Consider the following 26,732-nt stretch of genomic DNA (forward strand, 5'->3'; position numbering starts at 1 on the left):
GCATTTCTATTCTTTGAGACAGTACTCCACCTACTGGCAATGATAGGAAGTATCGTCAACATTCAAAGTATCACATGAAATAAATGGTAGGAATATAGAGAATGTTTCCATATCAAAGTTTATTGCTGACATGCATGTAGAGATTTGATGAAGTACAAAAATATGTCTTTTATACAAACTTTTTTTCTTTTTCTTCTTCCATCTCTGTACAATTAGCCAGGTTTTTGTATTAGATGCCCATATCCAACCAAGCAGTTTACTACAAATCCTGCTGGTTGTCAACCATTTTTACCACCACATATCATACACCATAATCTATTTTCCAGTTAAAATATTCAGCAAATCAAATACATCATTAAACTGACAGACATTTCCTCCATTTTAGAATTATGGTAAAAATGAAAAATTATGTTGAATGTTCATTAAATGAAAATCGGTTGTAGTTATGAAAAACATTAGGTTTTTCCCCTTAAGACTCAAATTCCCAATTCTTCCTGGTTGGTGGATTTCAGGGAATTATATTGTGGGACCACCTTGCAAGTAAAAAATTCATGCAAAAAATAAAAATCGCATTTCACAAAGAGCTCAACATCATGCTTCGTATGGTGCTTTCAGTCCACAGACTGTCTGAAGGAGACAACTTTCATAGACATCAAATGGGACAATTCCAACAGCTAAATGTGAACACCATCTTGATAATGCTACAGATAATACATTACTATCAAGGGTTTTATCTAATAAACCTACATATTTATATAAAATAGTGGGTTATGGTCACCCTCAAGTAAGATGGGATGACAAATTTGCCTTCAACAAGGGCTGTGGTGTTCACAAAATACCTTTTTCTCATGAACTACTGACACACTATCAACTACAATACTGCTTTTATACCCAGAAATTCACATTGAGGTGGGGGAAAAAAGCTAACATCCCTCAAAATCCAAATGGGGTGGCTAGTATTGCCTCTAATGTATGTCTATATCTAATTTGTGTTAAAGCGGGGCTGTTCAGGAGGGTGCAATGTTACAAAACGTTCAGATAGAAATTAAGATATGATTTCCTGTCATGTTGAATTCAGAATGTCAGTTCTATTCAACACATTGCTATCTGCAACATTTCACCTCACTGAATGTACCCCTGATCAGAGCTGGGATCATTCCACGAGATGGAAGCTCTACTGGTGTTGTCGCTGTCATGATGGTATTATATTTACATACTGACCAAAAGTCTGGTATGGGGCGATAAACAGTTGGCCTGGTCCCAGATCTGTTTGTCACTGTCAAGGCAACAGTTGGCAAGACCGCACAAACAGAACTGTGACCAGGCTAATAAACAGAACATCACTACCATAAATCATTATAATGTGCGATTATTTTCTGTGTAAAAAATAGAACTATGCAGTCAGTCTCATTATTAGTGTAGCTTAAATTGACCACGAGTGTGTGGCAATGGTAAAAAATAATAAAAAGATCTTTAGAGGGAAAAAACTGCAATGGCGGCTCAAGTTTGAATGTTTGGAGAAACAAATGGAACCAGAACACTTCTTGCTTTAAGCTAAAATGGCAGAGATTTGATGCCTGAAAATCGACAGTGAATAAATAACAAAATCAACATACATGAAATTGAGGAAAAAGACAATATACAATGAAATAGGAGGAAACTGACTCAAGTTTCTACCCATGTGATCAATTTGGATATAAATAGGGTGAAGGTCTAAGCAATGCGGATACCCATAAAGATGGGCAAGCTTATGTGAACAGATGCCTAATATTGTTCACGAGTTAGTAGCTTAGCAACATTGCTAGCTTTTTTGGACAAACTTTGCTAACTTATGACATTGCCATCTGCCTAAATTAAATTTGACGACAATGGCAAAGTTGTTTCCTACTAAATATCTACCAACTATAGCAATGTCACCTTATTTCCAGGACACTGGTGTAATTTAGACGATACAGCCTCTGTGCAGAATGATAAGATTGATCGCGACGTTTGGCACCACTATGGCGCCGCGAGCAGAGGGAGGCTTGAGAAAGTGCATAACAATGGCATGACGCGACCGAGTGATGGAGACGCGACCGAGTGATGGAGACGCGACCGAGTGATGGAGACGCGACCGAGTGATGGAGACGCGACCTCATTGTTGAGAGTTTCTCTGAAATATTACACTATCTATTCAATTATCATTATCAACATCATAGTAAGTCTTTCATGATCAGCTACTACAATATCACTTACAAACAGCTAAAAGGGCTTGTGAGCTACTGTGATCATTACGGTTTTGTTTGATTTTAAACTTAAGACGTTGCTAAGCACTAGAGCATTCACGACGAAGACAGGGCCAACATGAGGGATGCCCATCTTTCATAGCAGACACATTCAGTCTAGCCAGTCTTACAAAAGCCTATATATTCTCAGTGTGTGCAAGCAACTGAGGCAGGCAAGATAAAGCGATTGAGAGGATGGCTAGTTTAAGGGTGTGCACTGACTCACTGGGCTTAAATAACGTGGCTCTAGTCTGCACCTACCACTGAAAAGGACCTGGCTTTGTCTAATACACCCCTGGGCCCAAATCACACTTATCTACACACTGACAATCACTGGCATTACCATTCATTCACATTCATGCCCAATACTTGTCCCACAATGATGATGTCACACAGGATAAATGGGAAGTTGAATACCTGGAAGTTGTTCAGTGATGAACGAGGGGGAGGTATCACACAACAGCAATAACAAGAGAGGATCAACCTTAAACATCTAATAAATGTCTAATAAAACATCCCCCATCCAGCTCTTGGCATCACAACCTCCAGGTATTTGACACTAGACACCTAAAGGCAAAAAAAAAAAAAAAAATGGTTCCACAGGGTGTGAGCGAAAGCAAGAAAACAATGCAATCGGCTAGACTTACAGATAGAAGTTGGCGTTTTGGCAACTAACTATAGTTAGCAACTTCAATGTAGAATAGATAGAAGGGTAAAATGCTACTTATTACTCATAAGGAAAAAAGCTTATTCATATTCCAAACCTTTACGCACCAAAACCTAGTAATGCTTTCTGTCTACGGTGACAACCCTACCCCGACAATTCCTTGTTTTTTGAGAATGGTGGACATGGTGAAAAATGGACACATGGAAAGAAAAAAAAAAAGAATGAAAAATAAAAAGATTGAGAGAGGTAGATTTGAAGTCGTAGTTTAGAGACAGGACTAGTCCAGATCATTTTGGTTATGAGGACACTAAAGAGAGCGGAGCGGGCGGGCGCGTGAGTGACGTCCATGATCAAGTGATCCCAGTTTGGAGAGTTGAGGGAGGTTAGAGGAAGGTTGCTACATGGTTCTTTTGGCCCTGTATTGCTCAGGGTTATCAAGAACAAATGGGGGGTAGGTAGGAGGGCGATGTCCAGATCTCAGCAGAGGGACACAATGGTGGAGCTTTTCATGTCCAAACACACACGCAACCGTGTGTGGTATCCCCCTGGCCTGTAAGACTCCATATGTGCCCATTGCTGGCTGAGACAACCGTGTGCTAAGATCAGTGGTGGTGGGGGGTCAGTGGGAGCCTTTGGTTCAGATCTTCAGATTCTCCAGCCTTGCCATTCCTGTGCACACTGCCAACACCCAGACATGAAGTGTGAAAACTATGAGAGGTTGTCAGGTGAGTGATCAGTTCTGGTGCCCCCCCCCCCACCCACCCCACCTAACTCAACACAGCTAGGGGCCTCTCTACCCAAGGGAGGGTCGAGCTGGGGCTAAGCTCCCACAGATATTCTCAGTTTTAGGGTACCTTCCCAACCCAACCCTTATGTGTCCCTCACTCCACTTGTCAAGGCGATGGATGAAGGGGCTACTTCCGGAGAAAGCGCTGGGCCAGGATGGCAGCGTCCAGAGGGCTGACGGGCGTGGCGTCGTGGCCCAGGCGCCGCACGGGAGGGATGGCGCCGAACTGGCGCTTGGTGAGGAAGCTGGCCTTGGCCTCGTGGATAGTGTTCTTCTCCTCGGCCAGAAGCAGCTGCTGGCGCATGTAGTTCTCAAACTCGTACTGCGATGACTCCTCTGTCATTTTCACCTGGGATAGAGACAGAGATGCTTATTAGTTAGTTACACACTGGGTCGTGTTCATCAGGGCAGTGATTGTCAAACCTCTTCTCAGTGACCCCCAGACATCTTACAATTTTATTATTGATTAGTTGACTCAAGTGTACTAGATCTGGTATAGCTCAAATACATGGAACGTCTGGAGGTCCCTGAGGAAAGGTTTGAAAACCCCTGCATTAGGGCACATCATGGAAAAGGTCTTAAAACATTTAGCATCAGAAAACTAACTGGCCGTTTCTTATTGGACCTGGTCTACCTAGTCCCTTCCCAGTTTGTTCGTTTTCTGTTTGGTGCCAACTGAACACGACCCTGCTGTTACACAGAGATACTGTTACACAATGAACACAAGTTAGAGAGCCTGGTTAATGATCAAGAGATCAGCATCCTTGTCAAAACGGAGATAACGAACCTACGCCAACAAGCTCATCGACGGGGCTGTAGCAGAGCAGGTTGAGAGCTTCCACATCACCAACAAACTAACAATTCGCATCCTGTAGCTCCAACTCAAAAGTTATGGGACACTAAAGTCCATGGAGAATAAGAGCACCTCCGCCCAGATGCCCACTGCACTGAGGCTAGGTAACACTGTCACCACCAATAAAATCCACAATAATCGAGAATTTCAATAAGCATCGCTCTACGGCTGGCCAAACTTTCCTCCTGGCTACCCCAACCCCGGCCAACAGCCCCGCACCCCTCACTGCAACTTGCCCAAGCCTCCCCAGCTTCTCCTTCACCCAAATCCAGATAGCAGATGTTCTGAAAGAGCTGCAAAACCTGGACCTGTACAAATCAGCTGGGCTAGACAATCTGGACCCTTTCTAAAATTATCCACTGCCATTGTTGCAACCCCTATTACAAGTCTGTTCAACCTCTCTTTCCTATTGTCCGAGATCCTTAAAGACTGCAAAGCTGCCGCGGTCATCCCCCTCTTCAAAGGGGGTGACACTAGACCCAAACTGTTAACCTGTTATGGCTAGGGGGCAGTATTTTCACGGCTGGATAAAAAACGTACCCGATTTAATCTGGTTACTACTCCTGCCCAGTAACTAGAATATGCATATAATTATTGGCTTTGGATAGAAAACACTCCAAAGTTTCTAAAACTGTTTGAATGGTGTCTGTGAGTATAACAAAACTCAAATGGCAGGTCAAAACCTGAGAGATTCCTTTACAGGAAGTGGCCTGTCTGACCATTTCTTGAACTTCTTTGCCATCTCTATCTTTTACAAAGGATCTCTGCTCTAATGTGACACTTCCTACGTCTTCCATGGGCGCTCAGAGCCCGGGAAAAAACAGAATGTCGTCATCCCAGCCCCAGGCTGAAACACATTAATCGCCTTTCTCAAGTGGCCGATCAAGGGACTGTGGGCTTAGGCGCGTGACCTGGCCGCCCCCGTCTTTGTGATTTTTCCTCTGCCGAAAAGGAGATTCCCGGTCGGAATATTATCGCTTTTTTACGAGGTAAATTGCATAAAAATTGATTTTAAACAGCGGTTGACATGCTTCGAAGTACGGTAATGGAATATTTAGAAATGTTTTGTCACGAATTGCGCCATGCGCACGACCCTGATTTACCATTTCGGATAGTTTCTGGAACGCACGAACAAAACGCCACTATTCGGATATAACGATGGATTATTTGGGACCAAACCAACATTTGTTATTGAAGTAGCAGTCCTGGGAGTGCATTCTGACGAAGACAACAAAAGGTAATCAAACTTTTATAATAGTAAATCTGATTTTGGTGAAGGCTAAACTTGCCGGGTGTCTAAATAGCTAGCCTGTGATGGCTGGGCTATGTACTTAGAATATTGCAAAATGTGCTTTCACCAATGCACTCGGACATATCGAGTGCATAGAGGAGTTCTGTATCTATAATTCTTAAAATAATTGTTATGTTTTTTGTGAACGTTTATCGTGAGTAATTTAGTAAATTGTTAGTAAATTCCCCGGAAGTTTGCGGGGGGTATGCTAGTTCTGAAAGTCACATGCTAATGTAAAAAGCTGTTTTTTGATATACATATGAACTTGATTGAACAAAACATGCATGTATTGTATAACATAATGTCCTAGGTGTGTCATCTGATGAAGATCAAAGGTTAGTGCTGCATTTAGCTGTCTTCTGGGTTTTTGTGACATTATATGCTAGCTTGAAAAATGGGTGTCTGATTATTTCTGGCTGGGTAGTCTGCTGACATAATCTAATGTTTTGCTTTCGCTGTAAAGCCTTTTTGAAATCGGACAGTGTGGTTAGATAAAGGACAGTCTTGTCTTTAAAATGCTGTGAAATAGTCATATGTTTGAAAAATTGAAGTTTTTGTATTTTTGAGGAATTTGTAATTCGCGCCGCGCCTATCATTGGATATTGGAGCAGGTGTTCCGCTAGCGCAACGTCTAGATGTAAGAGGTTAACGACCTATATCCATCATCACTGCCTTTCAAAAAAGTCTTTGAAAGCCTAGTTAATAAACAGATCACTGACCATTTTGAATCCCACTGTACCTTCTCCGCTGTGCAATCCGGTTTCCGAGCTGGTCACGGTGCACCTCAGCCACTCTCAAGGTACTAAACGATATCATAACCGCCATCGATTAAAGAGTACTGTGCAGCCATCTTCATCAACCTGGCCAAGGCTTTTGACTGTCAATCGCCGTATCCTTATCAGCAGACTCTTCAGCCTTGGTTTCTCAAATGACTGCCTCGCCTGGTTCACCAACTACTTCTCTGATACAATTCAGTGTGTCAAATCGGAGGGCCTGTTGTCCGGACCTCTGGCAGTCTCTATAGGGGTACCACAGGGTTCAATTCTCAGGCCGACTTTTCTCTGTATATATATCAACGATGTCGCTCTTTCTGCGGATGATTCCCTGATCCACCTCTACGCAGACGACACCATTCTGTATACACCTGGCCCTTCTTTGGACACTGTTAACTAACCTCCAAACGAGCTTCAATGCCATACAACACTCCTTTCGTGGCCTCCAAATGCATGCTTTTCAACCGTTCGCTGCCGGCACCCGCCCGCCCAGCATCACTACTCTGGACGGTTCTGACTTAGAATTATGTGGACAACTACAAATACCTAGGTGTCTGGCTAGACTAAACTCTCCTTCCAGACTCATATTAAACATCTCCAATCCAAAATTAAATCTAGAATCGGCTTCCTATTTCGCAACAAAGCCTCCTTCACTCACGCCGCCAAACATACCCTCGTAAAACTGACTATCCTACCGATCCTTGACAATGTCATTAAAAAAATAGCTTCCAATACTCTACTCAGCAAACTGGATGCAGTCTATCACAGTGCCATCCGTTTTGTCACCAAACGCCCAAAATACCACCCACCACTGCGACCTGTATGCTCTAGTCGGCTGGCCCTTGCTACATATTCGTCGCCAGACCCACTGGCTCCAGGTCATCTATAAGTCTTTGCAAGGTAAAGCTCCGACTTATCTCAGCTCACTGGTCAGGATAACACCCACCCGTAGCACGTGCTCCAGCAGGTATATCTCACTGGTCGTCCCCAAAGCCAACACCTCCTTTGGCCGCCTTTCCTTCCAGTTCTTTGCTGCCAATGACTGGAACGAATTGCAAAAGTCGCGGAAGCTGGAGACTTATATTTCCCTCACTGACTTTAAACATCAGCTATCCGATCGCTGCAGCTGAACATAGCCCATCTGTAAATAGCCCACCCAATCTACCTACCTCATCCCCATATTGTTTTTATTTACTTTTCTGCTCTTTTGCACACCAGTATTTCTACTTGCACATCATCATTTGCTCATCTATCACTCCGGTGTTAATTTGCTAAACTGTAATTACTTCACTACTATGGCCTATTTATTGCCTTACCACCTTATGCCATTTGCACACACTGTATAGAGACTGTATAGTAACTGTTGTTGTTTGTGTCGCACTGCTTTGCTTTATCTTGGCCAGGTCGCCGTTGTAAATGAGAACTTGTTCTCAACTAGCTTACCTGCTTAAAGGTGAAAAAATCAATAATTGTCCAAGCACACCGAGACAGTCGTGATGAGGGCCCGACAAATCCAATTCCCACTCAGGAGACTGAAAAGATTTGGCATGGGTCCTCAGATCCTCAAAAGGTTCGACAGATGCACCATCGAGAGCATCCTGACTGGCTGTATCGCTGCCTGGCACGGCAACGGCCTCCAACCGCAAGGCGCTACAGAGTAGCGCGTATAGCCCAATACATCATTGGGGCCAAGCTTCCTGCCATCCAGGACCTCTATACCAGGCGATGTCAGAGGAAGGCCCTAAAAATTGTCAAAGACTCCAGCCACCCTAGCCATAGACTGTTCGCTCTGCTGCCGCATGGCAAGCGGTACCAGAGCGCTTGCCAAGTCTAGGTCCAAGAGAATTCTAAACAGCTTCTACTCCCCAACCCATAAGACTCCTGAACATCTAATCAAATGGCTACCCAGGCTATATGCATTGCCTGACCCCCCCCCCCCCCCTCCACACCGCTGCTACTCTGTTATTATCTATGCAGTCACTTTAATAACTCTACCTACATGTACATATTACCTCGACTAACCAGTGCCCCCGCACATTGACTCTGTACCGGTACCCCCCTGTATATAGCCTCGCTATTGTTATTTTACTGCTGCTCTTTTAATTTGTTCATTTTATTTCTTATTCTTATCATTTATTTTTTTTAACTGCATTGTTGGTTAGCATTGCTTGTAAGTAAGCATTTCACTGTAAGGTCTACACCTGTTGTATTCGGCACATGTGACAAATAAAATTTGATTTGATTTGAATCTACAGCTTTATAACTGAGAATGTATGTCAAGCTTTACTTGCACACACTTTTGTATTTCTTACAACACTTTTAGATTTAAGAAGATTGGATTCAAATGTAATGAAAGTGCTAGCCTCATGGTGGCGCAGTGAGATCATCACACACCAAGTCACCAGTCAATAAGAGAGGAGCATTTGGCTCTGTTCCCCAGAAGGCTTTGGGTGAGCTGAAGTTCTGAGGATTAGCCATGTGCTAATGCTAAAGGAGGATCAAGGGGTTGTTGACCACAGGGATCTCACCTCCTGGAGATGCTCTGGGTGGCTGACCTGGTCATCGATGTCCGGTACAACCTGAAGTGGTCCGGTCAAAGAGGATACTGACTGCCTGCGCACACACACACACACACACACCACAGTTTATCGACACAGCAAGGATTGACTGATGATTCTATTAATGCCACCAAGTTAAACATCTTGACGGCATTAAAGATGATATTCTCACACCAGATGAGAATGCATTGTTGTTATGCACTTTTTAAACCACAACTGCCAATATTTACAGTTCTCTCCCTGTCCACCAAATAGCGTGACTCACCACGAGGCAATAATGCCGCTGAGAGACTCCAGGACCTCGACGGCGGTCAGCCTCTGCTGGGGGTCCAGCACCAGCAGCTTCCGTATAAGACACACAGTGTTCTCCGACACACGCCCGTCCCTGAGGGGAGAGAGGGAGGAAAGGAAAGAAGGACAGAGGGGGAAGGGTTATATTTATGGCCGTCAACACCAGAAGGAGAAACTGTTGCATAATACATAGGAGGAACCAATAAGAGCACGGTCCTCCGTAGCTCAGTTGGTATAGCATAGCGTTTGCAACGCCAGGATAGTGGGTTCGATTCCCAGGACCACTTGTACATAAAACGCATGCATGCATGACTAAGTCACTTTGGATAAAAGCATCTACTAAACAGCATACATTACTATTAGTTCTAATAGTGTGTGGCTCAGAACTTAATTGATATTGGCAGACTTGCACCAAGTCCTAGAGTAGACCAACTGTCATGATATGCATCATTGTAGCTTCTTCCAATTCACACCAACGCAGTATAAAAATGGCCTTGAATAATGCTTACGTGGTGCTGTACGGGATGGAAGGTGTGGTATGATATGTAGCACACAACTCTGTATGAAGTAATAATGCTTGTGTGGTTTTGTATGGGATGTGTTGTATGTTGACCTACTCTGGGATGGAGTACTCTGCAGCCTTGATCTTACGGAATAGCTCCTGAGGTATGCTGTCGTAGAAGGGGAACTGGCCGTAGAGCATGGTGAACAGCACCACTCCAAGGGCCCACATATCACTGGGCTTACCGTGGTACGGCCGGCCTGCAAAGGAAGACAATAGATTCATTAAAAAAATATTTCACGAACTAGGTTTCTATACAAATGGCGACAGATTTTCATGCGAATCTTAAAATAAAAAAGCATTTTCCCACCAAAGATGCGTTTCCATCAACTGGACTTGTTACAGATAAAAGGCTGTAAGTGATGACGTAGTGCACAAAACTTTTGCAGTTAAATTCCCAGGTACCGAATAAAAAAAAAAAAAAATACTGGCATGGGCACTCCAGCCAACAATGCTATCTGAGCACTGTTGGCTAGAGAGCTCGTATAGCCTACATGAGATTATCGTTAGGGACAAAAAAAAAAAAAAAAAACATGATTTTGTCAAATGGCAGCCAAGCATCGACTATCCTGTCACCAGAATAAGACCCTTGATATTTATTGGAAAGCAGCATCAAGCTCAACACTATGCACTTTCGCCACTCTGTGAAGTGCATCATTTATTTCATCTGTAGCCTAATAAACTGCATGCTTTTGTGACAAGTCATAGTGGGAAGACCACACGTCTTCGCCTGACTCCAAGTTTCCGATACGACGTTATTATATTCATTTGAGCATAAAAGCATTTCCACCAGCATTTCTCACATTATTTTACTGGCAAAAAGTTTAAATGTTTCGTCGACATTTGGAAAGTTCACAAAAAACATTTGTTGACAATACGTAAGTTTACCGTTTCCATTATGCCGTCATTACATTTTTGTATTCGACATATACTCGCATGAAAAGTTTGGATGGAAAACGGGTTAATGTTTGACATTTTGTGACTGAGAAAATGACGCTTCTTTAAAAACATGTTTTGCATATAGGCTTCCACATCATGTACGTACATGCACCAGTACAAGCACACTATCGAATCTTAATTTAGCCACAAACATTGTTTGTCATTACTCAACCCACTGTCCTCCTCCAGAACCACCCATAATATCTCATTAATCAACCACAGAATGAATGATTAACCAATTGGACACAGAAGACAATGTGACTCGACACGCCAACTGCAGCTCTAGACTCATCTTTCCACGAAATTCTCAACCCCAATCCCATCTGGCAATACCATACCTCCATTATGCTTAAACCTATCAAACAGTAAAGGCACGAGGAGTCAGAAGACAGTGACGTATAGGAGGACAAATGACCATGGTGCTCTTCTTTAGGACCAGAGACAAGTGTTGTTATAAAGAGGTGGTCGGCAGTTGCTTGCTTCCCTCCCTCCGCCCATGGGGCAATAATGGTAATGCATTTGACACACACACACACACACACGGGGGGAGGGGTTGGGAGTAGTTTCCCTCTCGGTGAGTCATCAGTGTGACTCACCGGAGCTCTGTTTCATTGTTCTGTCTTCAGCTTGTCACGTTCCGCTCATATACGGGTTCTGGGTTCTGGGTTTTAAATGGAGAGAGGGGAAGAAGACACTATCCAAATCTGCTCGTTTCACACGTTTCCCCGCCAATCGTGTCTAGACTGAAGGGCTGAGAATACTTTTCAAACTGTGTGCACGAAGTGCGTGCACAAACTACCGAGTGATGGAATATTGTGTGCCGTCTCTGCAGCAAGCGATTAAACTAATATAAAAACGTAGCACAGTATACATGTTTGCAATAAACAAGACAACACCACATACCCTAACAGGTAGCTTATCATGAGAGAACATCATGCAACTGAGATGATCAAGTCAATAAATGAATTTTTTTTTTTTTAAATACCTTCACTAATGTTCCAAGTTGCAAAATAGGCCATCGGTGTTACCTAATAACCGGAAATATCCAACGCAACAGTGGCCTGCCAAACATTATGCAAGCCTCCTGACTGACTCGCAGTTTCCCAGCTCGAACCAGATTAAACTAGGCTGACCCTTCCTTTCAAAAGAACAGTAAAAGATACAACAGGAGCTTATCAGTCAAACCCCCACATTTCACAAATAACATGCGAGTTACCCTTGGAAATCAATAGGCCTACATGATTTGCATCCACTTGTTACATAAAGTAAGCATGGAGATATGGAAGTTTCAATTCAACTGTTATGTGATTGTGTTTGGCATTAGTCAGTAGCATTTGTGACAGACTGATAGAGAACTTCCTTCTCCTTTCCCCTCTCATGCCATCTGTGTGTGCGCGCGCGCCCGCATGTCCTCTCACCACTCAGTACGTCAGGGCTGATGTAGGCTGGACTTCCTCGCTGGTCCTTCAGCAGGTCGTCCTCGCTCACCAGGTGCTTGCCCAGGCAAAAGTTGGTGATGGTAATCCGGTGAGTCCTAGGGTACACAGAAAGACACCAACACACACACACACCAGGGTCATATTCTGTAGATACAAACTGGAAGAAAACTGTCAGAAACTGCGTGAAAGAAATGCAGCACAGTATGCCCTAATGAATATGACCCAAGGAAACTGTACTCCACTTCCTGACTGTAAAAGTTTGCCTCGTGATCACCAAAAAATATGTTTTTGGTAGGCCTGTGAGATACACGATGCTTCATGAAACTAAATAGATGCAGACTGATGTGGGAGGCGTAGTTCACCCACTGCTTAATTTGACTGCAGCACATTTAACTGAGCAAAGCATTAGGCTCCTTAGCATCATCTTAAAAGAAACCAGAAGAAGTTTCAAAGAAACACAAGACTATACGATCACAACTACCAGTTGAAGGGACAACTCCAAACCAGGAGGACAGTGATATCTGGAGACAGGGTAAACTCCAGACAGTCTGGCGCTCAAGCCCCGTTGCTAGGGACATCATATTGGTTTCTGTAGAAACATAGGCCTATCAGATGTTTGCATGAGTCATCGTAGATAAACAGTGTGTGTGTATAATGGTAGGCCTTCCTACAGTAGAGAAACATGTAGAGAGAAAGAAAGAGGAAATAAAAAAGGCTGCACTTTGACAAACATGTGAGTCAACCTGTGGTTTGGGCTAATTATCTCGATGACTAATCCTGCATGGAATTGAATTGACGAATGTGTATGCAACACACATAAGGAAAAGTGCACACACAAGCTTAAGTCCACCCACGCAAAGCATGCACAGGCTACACAAATCACAACTGCAATTTAGCGCCTTAGTCCACTCAAGGTCACGTTCTCACCCACATCCCCTTTCTCCAAGGACCGAGGTCAATGCAGCTCACTCTCACACTGTATGCGGTTCACATTCTGCTCAGATAGTAGGCCACATTTAGGCTACGGTTAATTCCTGTGAAAACATGCTTGCTAAAAATGCCACGTTGTAAAAATATTTTTGAAGATGAAACAATTGTCTTGACAGTCTACCATCTGAGGAGGCTGTTCAAAATTTGTGAGCATGAGTTGTCTATAATGCAGTAGCCTTTTGAACTTGACAGCATGACAGGAAGCTGCGCTTGAAGGGCTCTAGATAAAAAAAAAAAGCTGCTTTATGAAGGGGGCCTTTCTTTTGCCTGCATGCATCACACAACTGCGGTTGCTATTCTTACTCTGTATCCTCTCTCCATGAAAGATAGCGTGTTCGCCTCATGAGAGGGACCCTTAGGACTGGGTTGACCAAAAGAACCACACCGTCTCTGCTTTCTGGTCATGTGACCCCAGGAGACAGGAGACAGGAAACCAGAAACCTCCACATCCCTTGTGACTCTCCCTCCCCCATCCTGCCCAAAATATCCAGACTGATGGGAAAGGGGTTGAACATGGCATCCTCTGGCTCTACATGAAGCTCAAATTGCACAAAAAAAAATTCAAAAAATAAAATCAAAATTCTCAGCAGGAGTGTCCCTCAAATATTTAATTTAGATTTTATTTAAAAATATATTTTAAAAAAACTGTGTGGTGAGGTCAAGGATTTCCCTCAAACATTTTGGGATTTACCTGTGTGTGACTAGTGTCCCATCAAGGTCAACTTTGCTTTCCAGTTTTAAACACAGATGGACTTTGAAATGCTACTAATTTGTGAACCCCGCACCACCAGCCAAACCCTTTTTAAATTTGATTTGCAATGTTTATTTCCAGCATAAGCAAACTCCTGACAATGATAGAGCACACTGAGCTTTGCAGGACAGGGAGAAGTTGGTGAAGGGAAGATTGCACAGGTGTAAACTAATCTTCAGCACAGTCAGTGGGAATATATGCAGAGGCTGATGTCACCGTCAGCTGACAGAAGCATGATGACAAACAAGCACCTCATAGTCTAAAGACTGTGCAGAGACAGGCGAGAGAGACAGATTACCTAAGGAGGCGGCTCAAGTCTAGTTTGCAATGAACCAAACATCTTAGAACCCTAAAGTACACCCTCAAAGTTACGGTTCATTTAAGAATTACAAGCCAACAAACACCAGCTATTTAAAACAACTTACTGGCAAAATGCAATAATAGCCTAATTTCATGTGGATTAATGACCTGAACCATGATGGAAACAGGAAATGCAGATACCTTTTATTCATGTCTGCCAGCAATGTTTGTCTAAAATTACACGAGAAATGGCCGTGGAAAAGCCTTTATGCACAAATTGCTATAATATAACTATCATATCATGCGATGATAGGACCACACAACATAGCCTACCACTAGGACTGGGAAAAGCATGGAGTTTATTAGGCAGATTAAATAACTTATGAACATCACAGGGTGGTGAAAGTGCACAGTGATCGAAGGACAAATAGGGGGTGCTTACATTTGTCCTGTTTCACATGTACCAGTGTCTGGTGTAAAATGTTTTGTTGCATATCCCAAATCTGGGAGAGGCCTTTCTCCATCCATCCCCCATACTGTATGCATGCATGCACCTTCAGTGAGGACACATGAAACACAGAGAGCCAAGGCGAAAGCCAAAAAAGGAAGACAATGAGAGGGAATGGAAGAAAGGAATCATGAGAAAACAGAAAGGAGTAATGAGCAAAGAGTTGAGAAAAAAAAAAAAGCTTCTGACAGACAGAGCAGAGGGAGGGAAAGTAAATAGAGGGCTGAGTGTATGTGTGCAAGAGAGACATGTGTGTCCATGGTGAGTCAGCCCTGAGCTATGGAGGGCCTTTGGCAGGCCTCTCCTTTTGTCTCCAGCTGGGACAGAGTGTTCTACTCGTCTGCTCTGCTCTGTTCTGTGCAGCAGCCCCACCGGCCACAACAAAACACTTTGTTTCATCACCACTACTGCTGCCGAATGGTGCTCACTAGGGATGCACGATTTATCTACTTTTAATCTAAAATTGCGATACTGACATCCACAATATCTATATTGCAAGAGGCAGCGATATCGTTCTAGATTCACTATAGATGGGTTAGCTGACAACGTCAGGAAAACGATGTGCCCGCTTCCATGGTGCAGAAGTCAGTGTTGAGATTCTGGATGGTCAGATTGTGCTAGAAAGAATTGACAAGAAACTGCCATGTGGGGAATCATAAGTGTCTCGTTTCATCTTATTGATACAATGCCTTGTTTTGAGGTGTTGACTGATTCATGTCAATGCTAATAAGGCAGAAATTCACCATCTAGCATACCAATAACTAACTATGCATTTGAGAGACAAGTGCTCATTGTGCAAAATGTACACTACCGTTCAAAAGTTTGTGGTCACTTAGAAATGTCCTTGTTTTTGAAAGAAAAGCACATTTGTCCATTCAAATAACATCAAATTGATCAGAAATACAGTGTCGACATTGTTAATGTTATAAAAGACTGTTGTAGCTGGAAATGGCAGATGTTTAATGTAATATCTACATCGGCATACAGAGGCCCATTATCAGCAACCATCAGTCCTCTGTTCCAATGGCACGTCGTGTTAGCTAATCCAAGTTGATCATTTCAAAAGGCTAGTTAATCATTCGAAAACCCTTCTGCAATTATGTTAGCACAGCTGAAAACTATTGTTCTGATTAAAGAAGCAATAAAACTGGCCTTTAAACTAGTTGAGTATCTGGAGCATCAGCATTTGTGGGTTCGATTACAAGCTCAAAATGACCAGAAACAAAATAACTTTTCTGAAACTCAGTCTATTATTGTTGAGAAATGAAGGCTATCCCATGCGAGAAATTGGCAAGAAACTGAAGATCTCGTACAATGCTGTGTACTACTGCCTTCACAGAACAGTGCAAACTGTCTCCAACCAGAATAGAAAGAGGAGTGGGAGGCCCCGGTGAGCAACTGAGCAAGAGGACAAGTACATTAGTGTCTCTAGTTTGAGAAACAGATGTATGGGCACTAGTATTTAGATATGAATGTGTATGCATGAATGAAACTCATTCAGACCCATGAATGCGCCACTTTCTCGTTATTTAACCCTCCTGTTATGTTGCAGGTCAATTGTGAATTTTTCTTTGGTGAAGAGGATTCAGAGGGGTCTGCCATACCATCTCCTCCATCAGCTGAGAGCGCATGCAACAACCATCATCCAGAGAAGAGAGGACATGGAAGTCTAAAGACGTTACTATAGAATGGTCACCGTCACCACGACAAAGTCAGGGTAGACGGTCAGCTTCCAATGTAATCAAAATTGTTCCAGGGCCTACACGATTTGCTCTGCCCCTCTCGCCAAGACAGTAAGACCAACACCACTTACTGTAGAATGTAATAAATACATCTGCAGAAAGCACACACGTACATTGTGTCAATTCAATTCAACATGTGGAGAGAAAGACTGAAGGGATAATTTTGACCAATAAGGTCAAATCACACCTAAGTGTTACTGGGAAACACGAAGAAAATAAAAAACGCCTACTTGGGGAAACAGAAAATGGTTGTTTGTGAGAAATATTTTCAACAAATAGTTCTTAGAGTTTTTGAAATCAAACATTCTTGTAGTTCTTTCTGAAAGGTCTGACAAGACAAAATAAAGTTGTCTGTTTTTACTTGATTCTTTAAGTGTCGTGTGTGTTTAAACTGTGCGGGTCAATCTGACCCATACCACAATGGACGCCATTTTTTTTCTTCAGAAAAGCACAAGGGTTAGTTCTTGTTTGCTAGCTAGACAGTTGCATACAGGTAAGTTAAAGCCAGCTAGCTAGCTGAGATGGCCAGTTGCATTCTGCATTTAATGTTGATTGCTGATGTGCAAAGGCAGGACGATAATATGTTTGTCCGTTTGTTATGTTTAGCTAGCTAACAAAAATAGCCACTGTGGTGCGAATGCTAATCGATTAGCAAACTAATCAAACCCCAAGTTAAGAGACAGGCACAGATGAAACGGCTAAATAGCTAGCCATCGACATGTTCAACTAGCTGACTAGCTAGATTAATACTAGCCTCGTTTAGAATCCAAGAGTGAAATAGTTACACTCATCTGTAACATGTAGGCTCAGCATTCCCGAACAGTCCCATTAAAAGGTCAGAATGTTAACTTCATTTCAACTTAGGGACATCGGTGGACAACCGGTAAACTACGTTGGAGGTAATTTGATACAAAATATCCACAGGGAAGTGTTATCAACCCAACCTTTAGTACGCTGGTCTGTATTTCCAGTTGTTATTTTCAACACTAAACGCAATTCGCACATGACAAACACTTGAAAAATATGGCCAAGCCTAACTACAACGGCAAACACTTCCAGCTGACTGCGAGGAAACGTGTGTCAGATGACTACATTTCGGTTACATTCGGCTATTGTTAATACAAGTGACAAACTACCGGCACTGCAAAAAGCCAGGTAAACATCACTATCCTGTGGATACCCCATCTCTACCTCCCATCAACAGCATGTACAATCGGTAAAGTGGAAATATAATTTCATTCAACATACTGGCTTGTAGAAAATATTGCATTGTTTTTTAGAGCGACTTCTATCAGACAAAAAAGAAATCCATGGAGTAACCATGGCATTTAGGAAAGATGAATACCATGTACATCTAGCCTGCTGGTAATGATGAAGTTAAACGTTTGCAAATTATTAGCTAGTTATCTTGTAATGTCTGCATTGCCATTGTTTGGCTGGATACAGCTTGAGTGTATACAGGGCATTTTAGTAACAGGCAATAACAAGTTATAGGAGATTAATTCACACTTTCTTGACCTATTGTTCTGGAATTTGTCTTTCAGCATAAACCTGCTCTCCCCACAAGTGTAAGGAGATGAGGTATTTTTCTTGGTACTTGAGCTTATTGCTTGTGGTTCAAAGAATGTTATTGCTGGTATGCAAGGTTTTAATGCCTGGTCTATTTTTGTCTGCCTTTCTCCTTTACAGCTTAAATTGTCTGGAGCCTGGTGTTCTGGCCAAGGAGCTTTCACTGATGGAGCTAGGTATCAGCTGCTGTGCAACTTTGGTGAGAATTTGGTGAGATAATGTACAGAGAAATCATTTTGGCAATTTGGTGAAAGTATTCCTTTTCTAAATATACGTTTCCCAAGGATTAATGTGGAGCACGTGAAAATCGCAGCTAAATGTTTGAATGCCCTTTTCTCTTAAATGGGATAAGTTTATTAACTTTTAAAAGCAGCATTACTTCCCCATGTTCTCCAACTACAGTGTATGATGTACCATTTTAAAGCTCTGAGTCTGTACTTTTACCCAATGTAAAAAAATAAATATATATTTCAAATTTTGGAACATAAGACTGAAAAGAGATTTTTGGGGGGGGGGGGACAGCACTGTGACCTGATGTGCACCCAAGCCAGAGTTCCAACCATGTGCAGTTCCACCCCCCTCTCTCACAGAGAGCGCAAAGTAAGAGGGCACGTTCTTCACCCTCTTTTTCTCACTAGGTTCCCATCACTGCCTTCCAAAACGCGACCACAGGGAATGATTCACTGACTCGTACGAGAGAGAGAGAGAAAGAAAGAGGGGTGAAGGGGGACTGGGCTGGGAGATCTGTCTCTTCCTTGAGGCTAAAGGGACTTGACCCTGCTCGGGTTGAAGGCCAGTTGCACACCGGACACACACTGGATGGGGCCTCTCGCATGGCTGAACCAAATATGAAAGCGTGACTGAGTCCTTACCGTTTGTTGAGCACCATGTTTCCAAGCTTCAGGTCTCGGTGCACAATGTTTTTCTGCAGGGTGAAAGAGGTAGAGAAGGATCAGATTTGTCACCGTCAGACGGTTTCTGAATGAAGCACTGGAACAAAAGCAACTCAAGTCAATGCTGTTACTGCTCTATAGGACCGGTTTAGCTTGGACGACTCATCGGAGGGACTACATAACAAAAATTTAACATTTTGATTTGTCTGAACCTGCCCAAGACTTAAGTTGGAGACCGTAAAGAAAATACACTTGCATAATAAATATTTTAGAAAACAAAATTGTCAAAGCTATGGGTCATAGATGACTATATAGTCAAGTCAGTGACCAATTACTTGATCATGAAGGTCAGCCTGTGAAAGGCAGTGACCAGATAATCTGACCTACAACTTCCCAACAACTGGCCACGAACAGATCATTTAAAGTCTGGTCAATCTGTAAAGCACAGACTGAACCCTAGTCGAGAAGCAGATGGACGTGTTCGAAACAGCCTAAATCCAAACAGCTACATTGTAGTCGGACTGAGTTGAATCACTGATCTACAAAATCGGCTCGCATATCAAATAACTAGGCATACGCAATGTGCTCATGACTAGCGATTCCGCGCATCGTCTTCCTCAAACGGATCCCCTCAAAAACGTGCTGTACGCGTTTTGTTGGTCGGACTCACCTTGTGCAGGGCCTCCACCACGCGCACCACGTCGTAGAAAATGATGATGGCCTCGCGCTCGCTCAGCCGCTTCTCCTTGATGACGTAGTGCTGCAGGTTGATGAGGTCCGCAGTCTTGTCACTGAAGTCGTGCGCACAGAGGCAGTCCAGCACCAGGCAGATCCGCTTCTTCATCCGGCGTACCTTACCATTGTTGGCCTCCGGGTCCTCTACAATCTCGTACGCCCGGTCCTAAAGTGGACAGGGGAGAGAGAACGGATTGGTTATGGTGATTAGAGAGGAGACCGTATCTTTATCTGTGCGCATTACGATCTGTTGGTATGGGTAGTGTTCAGTAAGCACAAACAAAAGGCCACAAAACAGAATTAAATGTGCTTGTCCAATAAAACGTATTTTTATTGCAAGACATTTTGCTACGTGTGCCCTAAACAATACATGCTGGAGATGCCCCAGAGTTGTTAGAAAGAACATAAATCCGTCCCCAGCTGATCCCCATTGTTATTGGTTTGTCCAGATTTAGATGGCTGGGCCTCAAGGCTTTCCTGAGACAAATCATTATTAACTGACCCTCTTGGAGACGGAACTATAATAAACCAATCAATAGCGTTGTAGCCTTGAATGAATCATGCCGCATGGCTCAATGTAGCTATTCTAGGAAGAGCGAGTCGAGGAGGAGGAATAGGGTTGTGAAAGAGGCGGCAGAGGGAACAATAACAAAGTTATAAAGAAATGGGAAGGGCAGGAGGGCTGAGTCACTGTGTGAGTGGTCAACTGGGAAAGTGATGGCTTGAAGAAAAAGGTGCTTCAATATTTCTATGGAAGTGTCTCTAAGCTCAACTGGAGTGGGACCGTGCAGTGTGGTTGGTAGGTAGGGGGTGTGAATAGAATGTTTTTCCCTAAAGGGGTGTTTTTGGGAGGCTGGTAGAAAACTATGCAAGTCTCTCATCAGAAAGAATAATGTACAATCACAGTAATTCAGTACAGGTCTGTGAAGTTCTCATCATTGAAAGACATTACAAAGGGCTGCAGCACCAAGCGATGTACCTGAAAGTTTGTGACGCACCAAGTAAACTCTTGCTATTTACCTGGAACAGGCCATGGTGGTGCACCACTCCGTCCTGGTTATGGAGCAGCGAGAGGAGGGAGTACTCGGTGTGCAGCAGCATCTTCCCCTGCCTCTCTTCCTGGGTCTCTGCGGCCGCGTCTGCCCGCTCCTCCAGCGTCAAGATCTACAACAGAAAGCAGCAGCAAGGTTGTGTTCATTTGGCACCAAAAAGTAGAAAACTGACTGAAACATCTTGCCTACCTAGATTTGTCCAATAAGAAATGCTTGATTTTTGTTTCCCATTGCAAAACATCATGCTACGGTGTCGCCTAATGAATTCAATCTCGAGGTCACGAGCACAGACGCTCTGGGACTGGGGAGAAATCCCTGAACCACATGCAGTCGTCACCCCTAGAACAATGCCTAAAGATGCAGCATAACAGCTGACACCAGCAGCTGATCTAGGCCTTGGGAAAGAACTTAGGAAGATGGGGGGGGGGGGGGGGTTGAGAGCCAGAGGGGACAAAACAGGCCCGCATATTTGGCACATCAAATCAAATTTTATTTGTCACATGTGCAGAATACAACAGGTGTAGACCTTACAGTGAAATGCTTACTTACAAGCCCTTGACCAACAATGCAGTTTTCAGAAAAGAAAAAAGTTAAGTATTGACTGAAAAACAATGTTTTTTCATGCTGGTTTCATTTTATCCTTCGCAAAAACATGTCCCTACATGCTACAGTCAACACACTCAGGAGACACTTGGGGGGGGGGGGGGGGGGCCACTTTGCACAGGGGCTTAGCAGTGGGACTGAGGTAGGGTGGGTGTGCCACCTTTTCGCTGTTCCTCCTCCTAAAAACACCTTGTGTGTAAAAGAGATTATTGGATTGCCCCAATAAACAAATTGCCTCTACAGTTTGTCTTCCGCCTAAGCAAGCGCAGGCTGCTGCACTGAAATAGGGCCGTAAAGGAATAACTGAACACCAACAAAGACGTCTGTTTAGGAAGGTCAAAGGTTCAAAAGGCTATTGGGACACTGTAGCTAACTAGCTATTGTTTGAAGAGCCTAATTCATCTCCATCGAACAGTGAAAATAGATCATTCAAAAGAAACAGATAGTGTGAGAGTGTGACCACTCACTTTTAGCTGGTAGAAGTCATCTGTCCCATCCTTCCTGGCCAGACACTGCACTATACTTGGCACGGGCGAGTTCCCCAAACGAGGCCCTGTAAGGAAGAAGTGGCAACAGCTGCGTGACCAAAAGGTTAGGAGAGTGTGTGCCCTAATGCAAACCATTAGGATGCATGCAAACTTTAACACCCCTAACATAATCTAGCAGACAGCAGAAGCCATCTACCCAAAGTCAAATTCTTCACATACTTGCCTCAAGCTAACTGAATCCCCCCCACCTCTTTCCTAGTTTCCTGCGCAAACACAGTTGTAAGAGGCCAACATTTCCCCTTTTTGCCCCTCAGTAAACCCCATCTCTTACCCAGAATAAAGGGACCTGCCCTCTTCGCGTTGCTTCCAGCGATTCCAGGACAGAGGAGCTTGCTGGCCCTGCCTGAAGTCTCTCCGGCCCCCCTCTCCAAAGAGCGCCGCTTAGACATGCTAGAGCTCTGCAGGAAGAACACAGCAACAAAAAGCTAATCGGACAACATCAGATCAAGATAAGTACGTTAAGTGGTGTAGGACAGAAATGTGACCACAAGGAAGCAAAACTCTCAAACTAACTGATACAGTTGATGTTCTTCCAGGCCACTAGCAAAATATCCATCTTGAGTTGCATAATTAAACCCCTAAGATTCTGACCAAAATTCAACCAACGTGTCATACAGTAGAAAATGCATTAGTTCTCAATAATACCTGAAACTGCATGACTACACATGGGGTCTCTCCGAAAGTTTGAGACTTGACTAATGCAGCAGACTGTCTGGCTTGTGGTATGAGAGAGGAGAGGGTTTAACCCCTACCAACCACGTTAGAAAACCCCTCCCACAAGTTTACCAACACAGTGTGAATGGCTAGCCATTATAGGTTCATTCAGATGTTGTCTCTGGTGAGAAAGATGACACCTCAGCTTTAATCCTCAATGTGGCATGCAAACGAAACATCCATGTGCTCACATTGAATGACAAATGCCTTGATGCATTAGGATGACAGCAACATCAAATCCTGCAAGGGTGAAATTCTGGTGAAATGCTAAAGATGGCAAAACATGCATTAGGCTAGGCTGAATGCCATTTTGTGCATACATGCTTTTTCATGCTGGTTTCATTTTATCCTTCGCAATTACTTTCTGAAACTCCTGCAGCGGCTTTTAGGACCTCTATCAGGCGGTGTGAAAGGAAGGCCCGGAAAATCGTTAAATACGCCAGCCACTGTTCGCTCTGCTTCCACACGGCAAGTGGTACCGGTGCATCAAGTCTGACACCAACAGGCTCCTGAAGAGCTTCTATACCCAAGCCATACGACTGCTAAATAGCTAACAGAATGGCTACAAGGACTGACTGAGTTGACCCTTTTATTTTTTTTTTTACACTGTCTATGCACACTCACAGGACTCTCCAACACACACATTCATACTGACGCCACACACATGCACTCATCATTTATGCTGCTGCTACTCTGTTAATCACCTTACCCCTATAGATATCTGGGTAGCCTAGATCTAACCACTAGGCTACCTGCCGCCCCATATATAGTTTCTTACTTTGTGTTCTTATTTCTGTTATTTTTAGTACTACATTGATATTGATTACTGCATTGTTGGGTTTACAGCTAGCAAGAAAGGCATTTCACTGTACTAGTGCACGTGACATTAAAACTTGAAACTCAATCTGCACTGGTTCGTGGTTCTCTAAATCTGTGGCGAGTTATAACCATTGACAGTAAAATGCTACGACTTCCTCTCAGAAGACAGTTTCCCATAAAAAAGGTTGGGCTCATGGCTTTTTTCATGACCGAAAAATAAATAGCAACCCTACCGTTTCCGATAAGGAAGTGAAGGCACATGCCAGGGGAACCTGTGTGTGATATCTACTTACAGTAACATGCCAACCTCAGAATACCATGGGTTTTATAATCTTCGAGAGGTATATGCTTTGTTTGCTGCCTGCTGATAAGGAGTCCCTAAGTGATGAAACACGCTCTGGTTCCCGTAACAGGAAAGTCATGCTCAGAACCAACTGGAAGAGAGTGAGTCACTCGGTTCAGTCGCCCCAGGGTTACCATGGACTAGGATTTGTCAGAAATGCTAAAAATGTCAGAGGGATGACACCAATAAGAGCATAAACTGAAACATGTCCCAGGGTGTAAAAAGGAGTCATCGTTTCAGAGTGAAAACAACGTGACAATTTCTGTAGTGAAACTGCAGCACAAAGATGGTAGGTCAATGTGCCTAAAGACAGCATTGTGGTGACCGTAGATCTTTAGTGGACATATGCCAGTACAAGCAAACCCTACTAGAGACGTTCCAGAGAGAGATGATTCGGGCTGATAAAAGTGGCAGCAGAGGGCAATAACAACGCATTTGAATAACCTGCATGAGAGTAGATGTTGGACACTGACACACACCCAACAAACTCAAAGTATACATTACAGGCAACACTAGGCCAAAACCCACGGGAAAAAAGACATCTTTCCATTTTGAAACTGTTCCGCCATGGGCCACACAGTTTGGCTCTGGTGAGGACAGGACAGTTTGCAGAAGTCTGCGGGCCTACACAAATTCTCACTTCTATGAGGATTTTTTTTCAAATCTCAAACAGCAGACGGTGTCAAAATCATGTCTCTCGCCTGTCTGTCGCCATCTCAACCAGTCATCAATCACCCAGGGAGGCTTATGAACAGTGCCTTTCATATGACTGCCAGTCTAATGTGCAACTGTAGGACAGCAGCACTCAATCAATTACCATACTATTTATTTACACAAGTCAACTAAACTAATTGTTAGCCACTGCATTTTGAAAAGATAGTACACAGGGTATGCTGCTAAAATGACTGTCCAACAAGAACTATTACAAACAGCACCTGTCAGCTCTGATTCAGATTTCTACAAAAGCACTGTACTGCCCTAAAACCATGTGACAAAACAATTACATTTCTGTAATGCATGCACCTTAGGCCTGCCTGAAATGGGCAGCTCACAACTTGACTTCAGATTAGTTTGGCATTTGATGAATGTAAGCAAATTACCAATAGTTCAAGAACCAAGGTCAAACCACCCGAGGAAAGCACAATGATTGGCAAGAATAACTTCAGTGCAATGGCATGCCAAGATGCAGTCTTATCTGATGACTGCACTGAGAAAGATTAGGAACATAGCCTACTGAATCATATCAGACAAAAGGCACCAGAGACACAATATCCCACGCCATCCACGGGAACATGCGCTCTTTAAATAGCTAGAGAGCGCACACACACGGCCGCGATAGGTGACCGGAGATCCACCCACGTCCTATTATAGCGGCATGAATCATGCATTCCACACAGTGTTCTGTTGCAAAACAAAATAATTAGCTAAAAGCACTAGTTAAAGGAGCCAACCCTAAATAAATCTTATAGAACCAAATGTCATTTTTACACATTTATTTATGGAGCCTAGGCTATATCCTGATGAATATTAGTCCAAGCTATCACAATGTTGTCAGAGGAGATGATTTATAGGTTGCACCAGTCAAGCACCCTCTAACTATATTGGACATCATGATAAAGATGCCCATTACGAGCTAGCTAGGCTTTTTTGATGTACCTGGATGAAAGCTCAGCCTTCAGCGCTCTGGTTCCCTACCATCCTGCAGCCCATTGTTACATTTTGAATGCCCTTAGCCATACAAGGTCACCAAAAATAACTAGAGAGCGGAATGACGATAGCACGTTGCAAGGTGGTGTTAGTTGCAACATCGTATCAGGCTATAATTTAAGACAAATGAAAAGGAGCACGCATCGAAGGGATGCAATCCCGCAAGTGTAGTGTAACGACCCCTTTTGACTCCTACAACAGACACTAGTGCCGACCATCACCATTTGTCCTCAAGCCTTTGAGCCATCCTGATCTTATGTCATGACATGAGTAAAATCTAACTAGGTACCATTTATAGTACCGACTGACCGACAACCCAGAAGCGTTTCCAAACGAAACGCGATCCACGCCCAAACGCTATGTTGTAGCAAAATAAGTTTGTAAATGAATAGGAATTAGTAAAACACCGCGCATGTACGGTGTATGGGAACAGTGGGTAAGTTAATTACAAAACAATGTACGATAACCGGCGTCATTAAAGCTATGCTAGGTAACGTTAGCTAAATCTGATACGTTCCATTTGTCACGAACAACCCAAAGCTAGCGCGAACTACAACAATGCACGCCGTTCACACATAGGAACAACCCCAATGACAAATATGCATGGTATTTGTGGAAATACATTTGTTCAGTTTCAATTTACCCATTGTCTGCTAAACAATACACATTGCGCAGATCGGGGAGGCCATTTAAACAAAGTACATGCTAGCAAGCTACTACTAACGTTACTACCGCTAGAGCAAACTCGTTCGCCACCTCGCTCACTCAGGTCTTTTTTCTTTATCAACAACTTACCTCGAGCTGAAAACGCCGAGGAAAGTCTGCGTTGTATTGCTACAGCATGAACATTTCTTTAAACGTATTTGTTCGGTGCATACGCAGTTGGTTACCCCCCCAAACGAAAGGAGACCGTATATGGAGGGTTGATATCGCGCTATGTTTGTTTTAGCCACTATTACCGAAATGACCACTCAGCAACAGCTTCCATTCGTCAGCTTTCTGATCGCATCTTTCCATAGCAGCGCCACCTGACA

At 43.4% G+C, this 26,732-nt stretch overlaps 1 protein-coding gene across 2 annotated transcripts; it reads right to left on the reverse strand.

Moving 5' to 3' along the window:
• Positions 1 to 100: 100 nt before the first annotated feature.
• LOC106583156 (serine/threonine-protein kinase 40) lies at positions 101 to 26,732 on the reverse strand. Of its 2 annotated transcripts, none has more exons than XM_014167022.2 (11): positions 26,494 to 26,732; positions 22,387 to 22,513; positions 22,035 to 22,120; positions 20,933 to 21,076; positions 19,848 to 20,078; positions 19,157 to 19,209; positions 12,404 to 12,519; positions 10,102 to 10,246; positions 9,459 to 9,578; positions 9,164 to 9,248; positions 101 to 4,067 (listed from the first exon to the last, which is right to left on the reverse strand). In XM_014167022.2, exons 2-11 carry the CDS (start codon positions 22,502 to 22,504, stop codon positions 3,846 to 3,848), a joined length of 1,320 nt encoding a protein of 439 aa, XP_014022497.1. In that variant the 5' UTR covers positions 22,505 to 22,513; positions 26,494 to 26,732; the 3' UTR covers positions 101 to 3,845. The 2 variants fall into 2 exon arrangements, with proteins under 2 accessions (XP_014022497.1, XP_014022487.1); XM_014167012.2 differs by lacking the exon at positions 26,494 to 26,732 and adding an exon at positions 22,761 to 22,813.

Source organism: Salmo salar, chromosome ssa02 (genome assembly GCF_905237065.1).
Source record: "Salmo salar chromosome ssa02, Ssal_v3.1, whole genome shotgun sequence".
Lineage (NCBI taxonomy): Eukaryota > Metazoa > Chordata > Actinopteri > Salmoniformes > Salmonidae > Salmo > Salmo salar.

Excerpts from the sequence above, each read along its gene's own strand:
- LOC106583156 (XM_014167012.2), bottom strand. Across the intron at positions 20,079-20,932 it reads ACCACCATGGCCTGTTCCAG|GACCGGGCGTACGAGATTGT; the intron begins GTAAATAGCAAG and ends TGTCCACTTTAG. Across the intron at positions 9,249-9,458 it reads AGCGGCATTATTGCCTCGTG|GCAGTCAGTATCCTCTTTGA; the intron begins GTGAGTCACGCT and ends GTGTGTGCGCAG.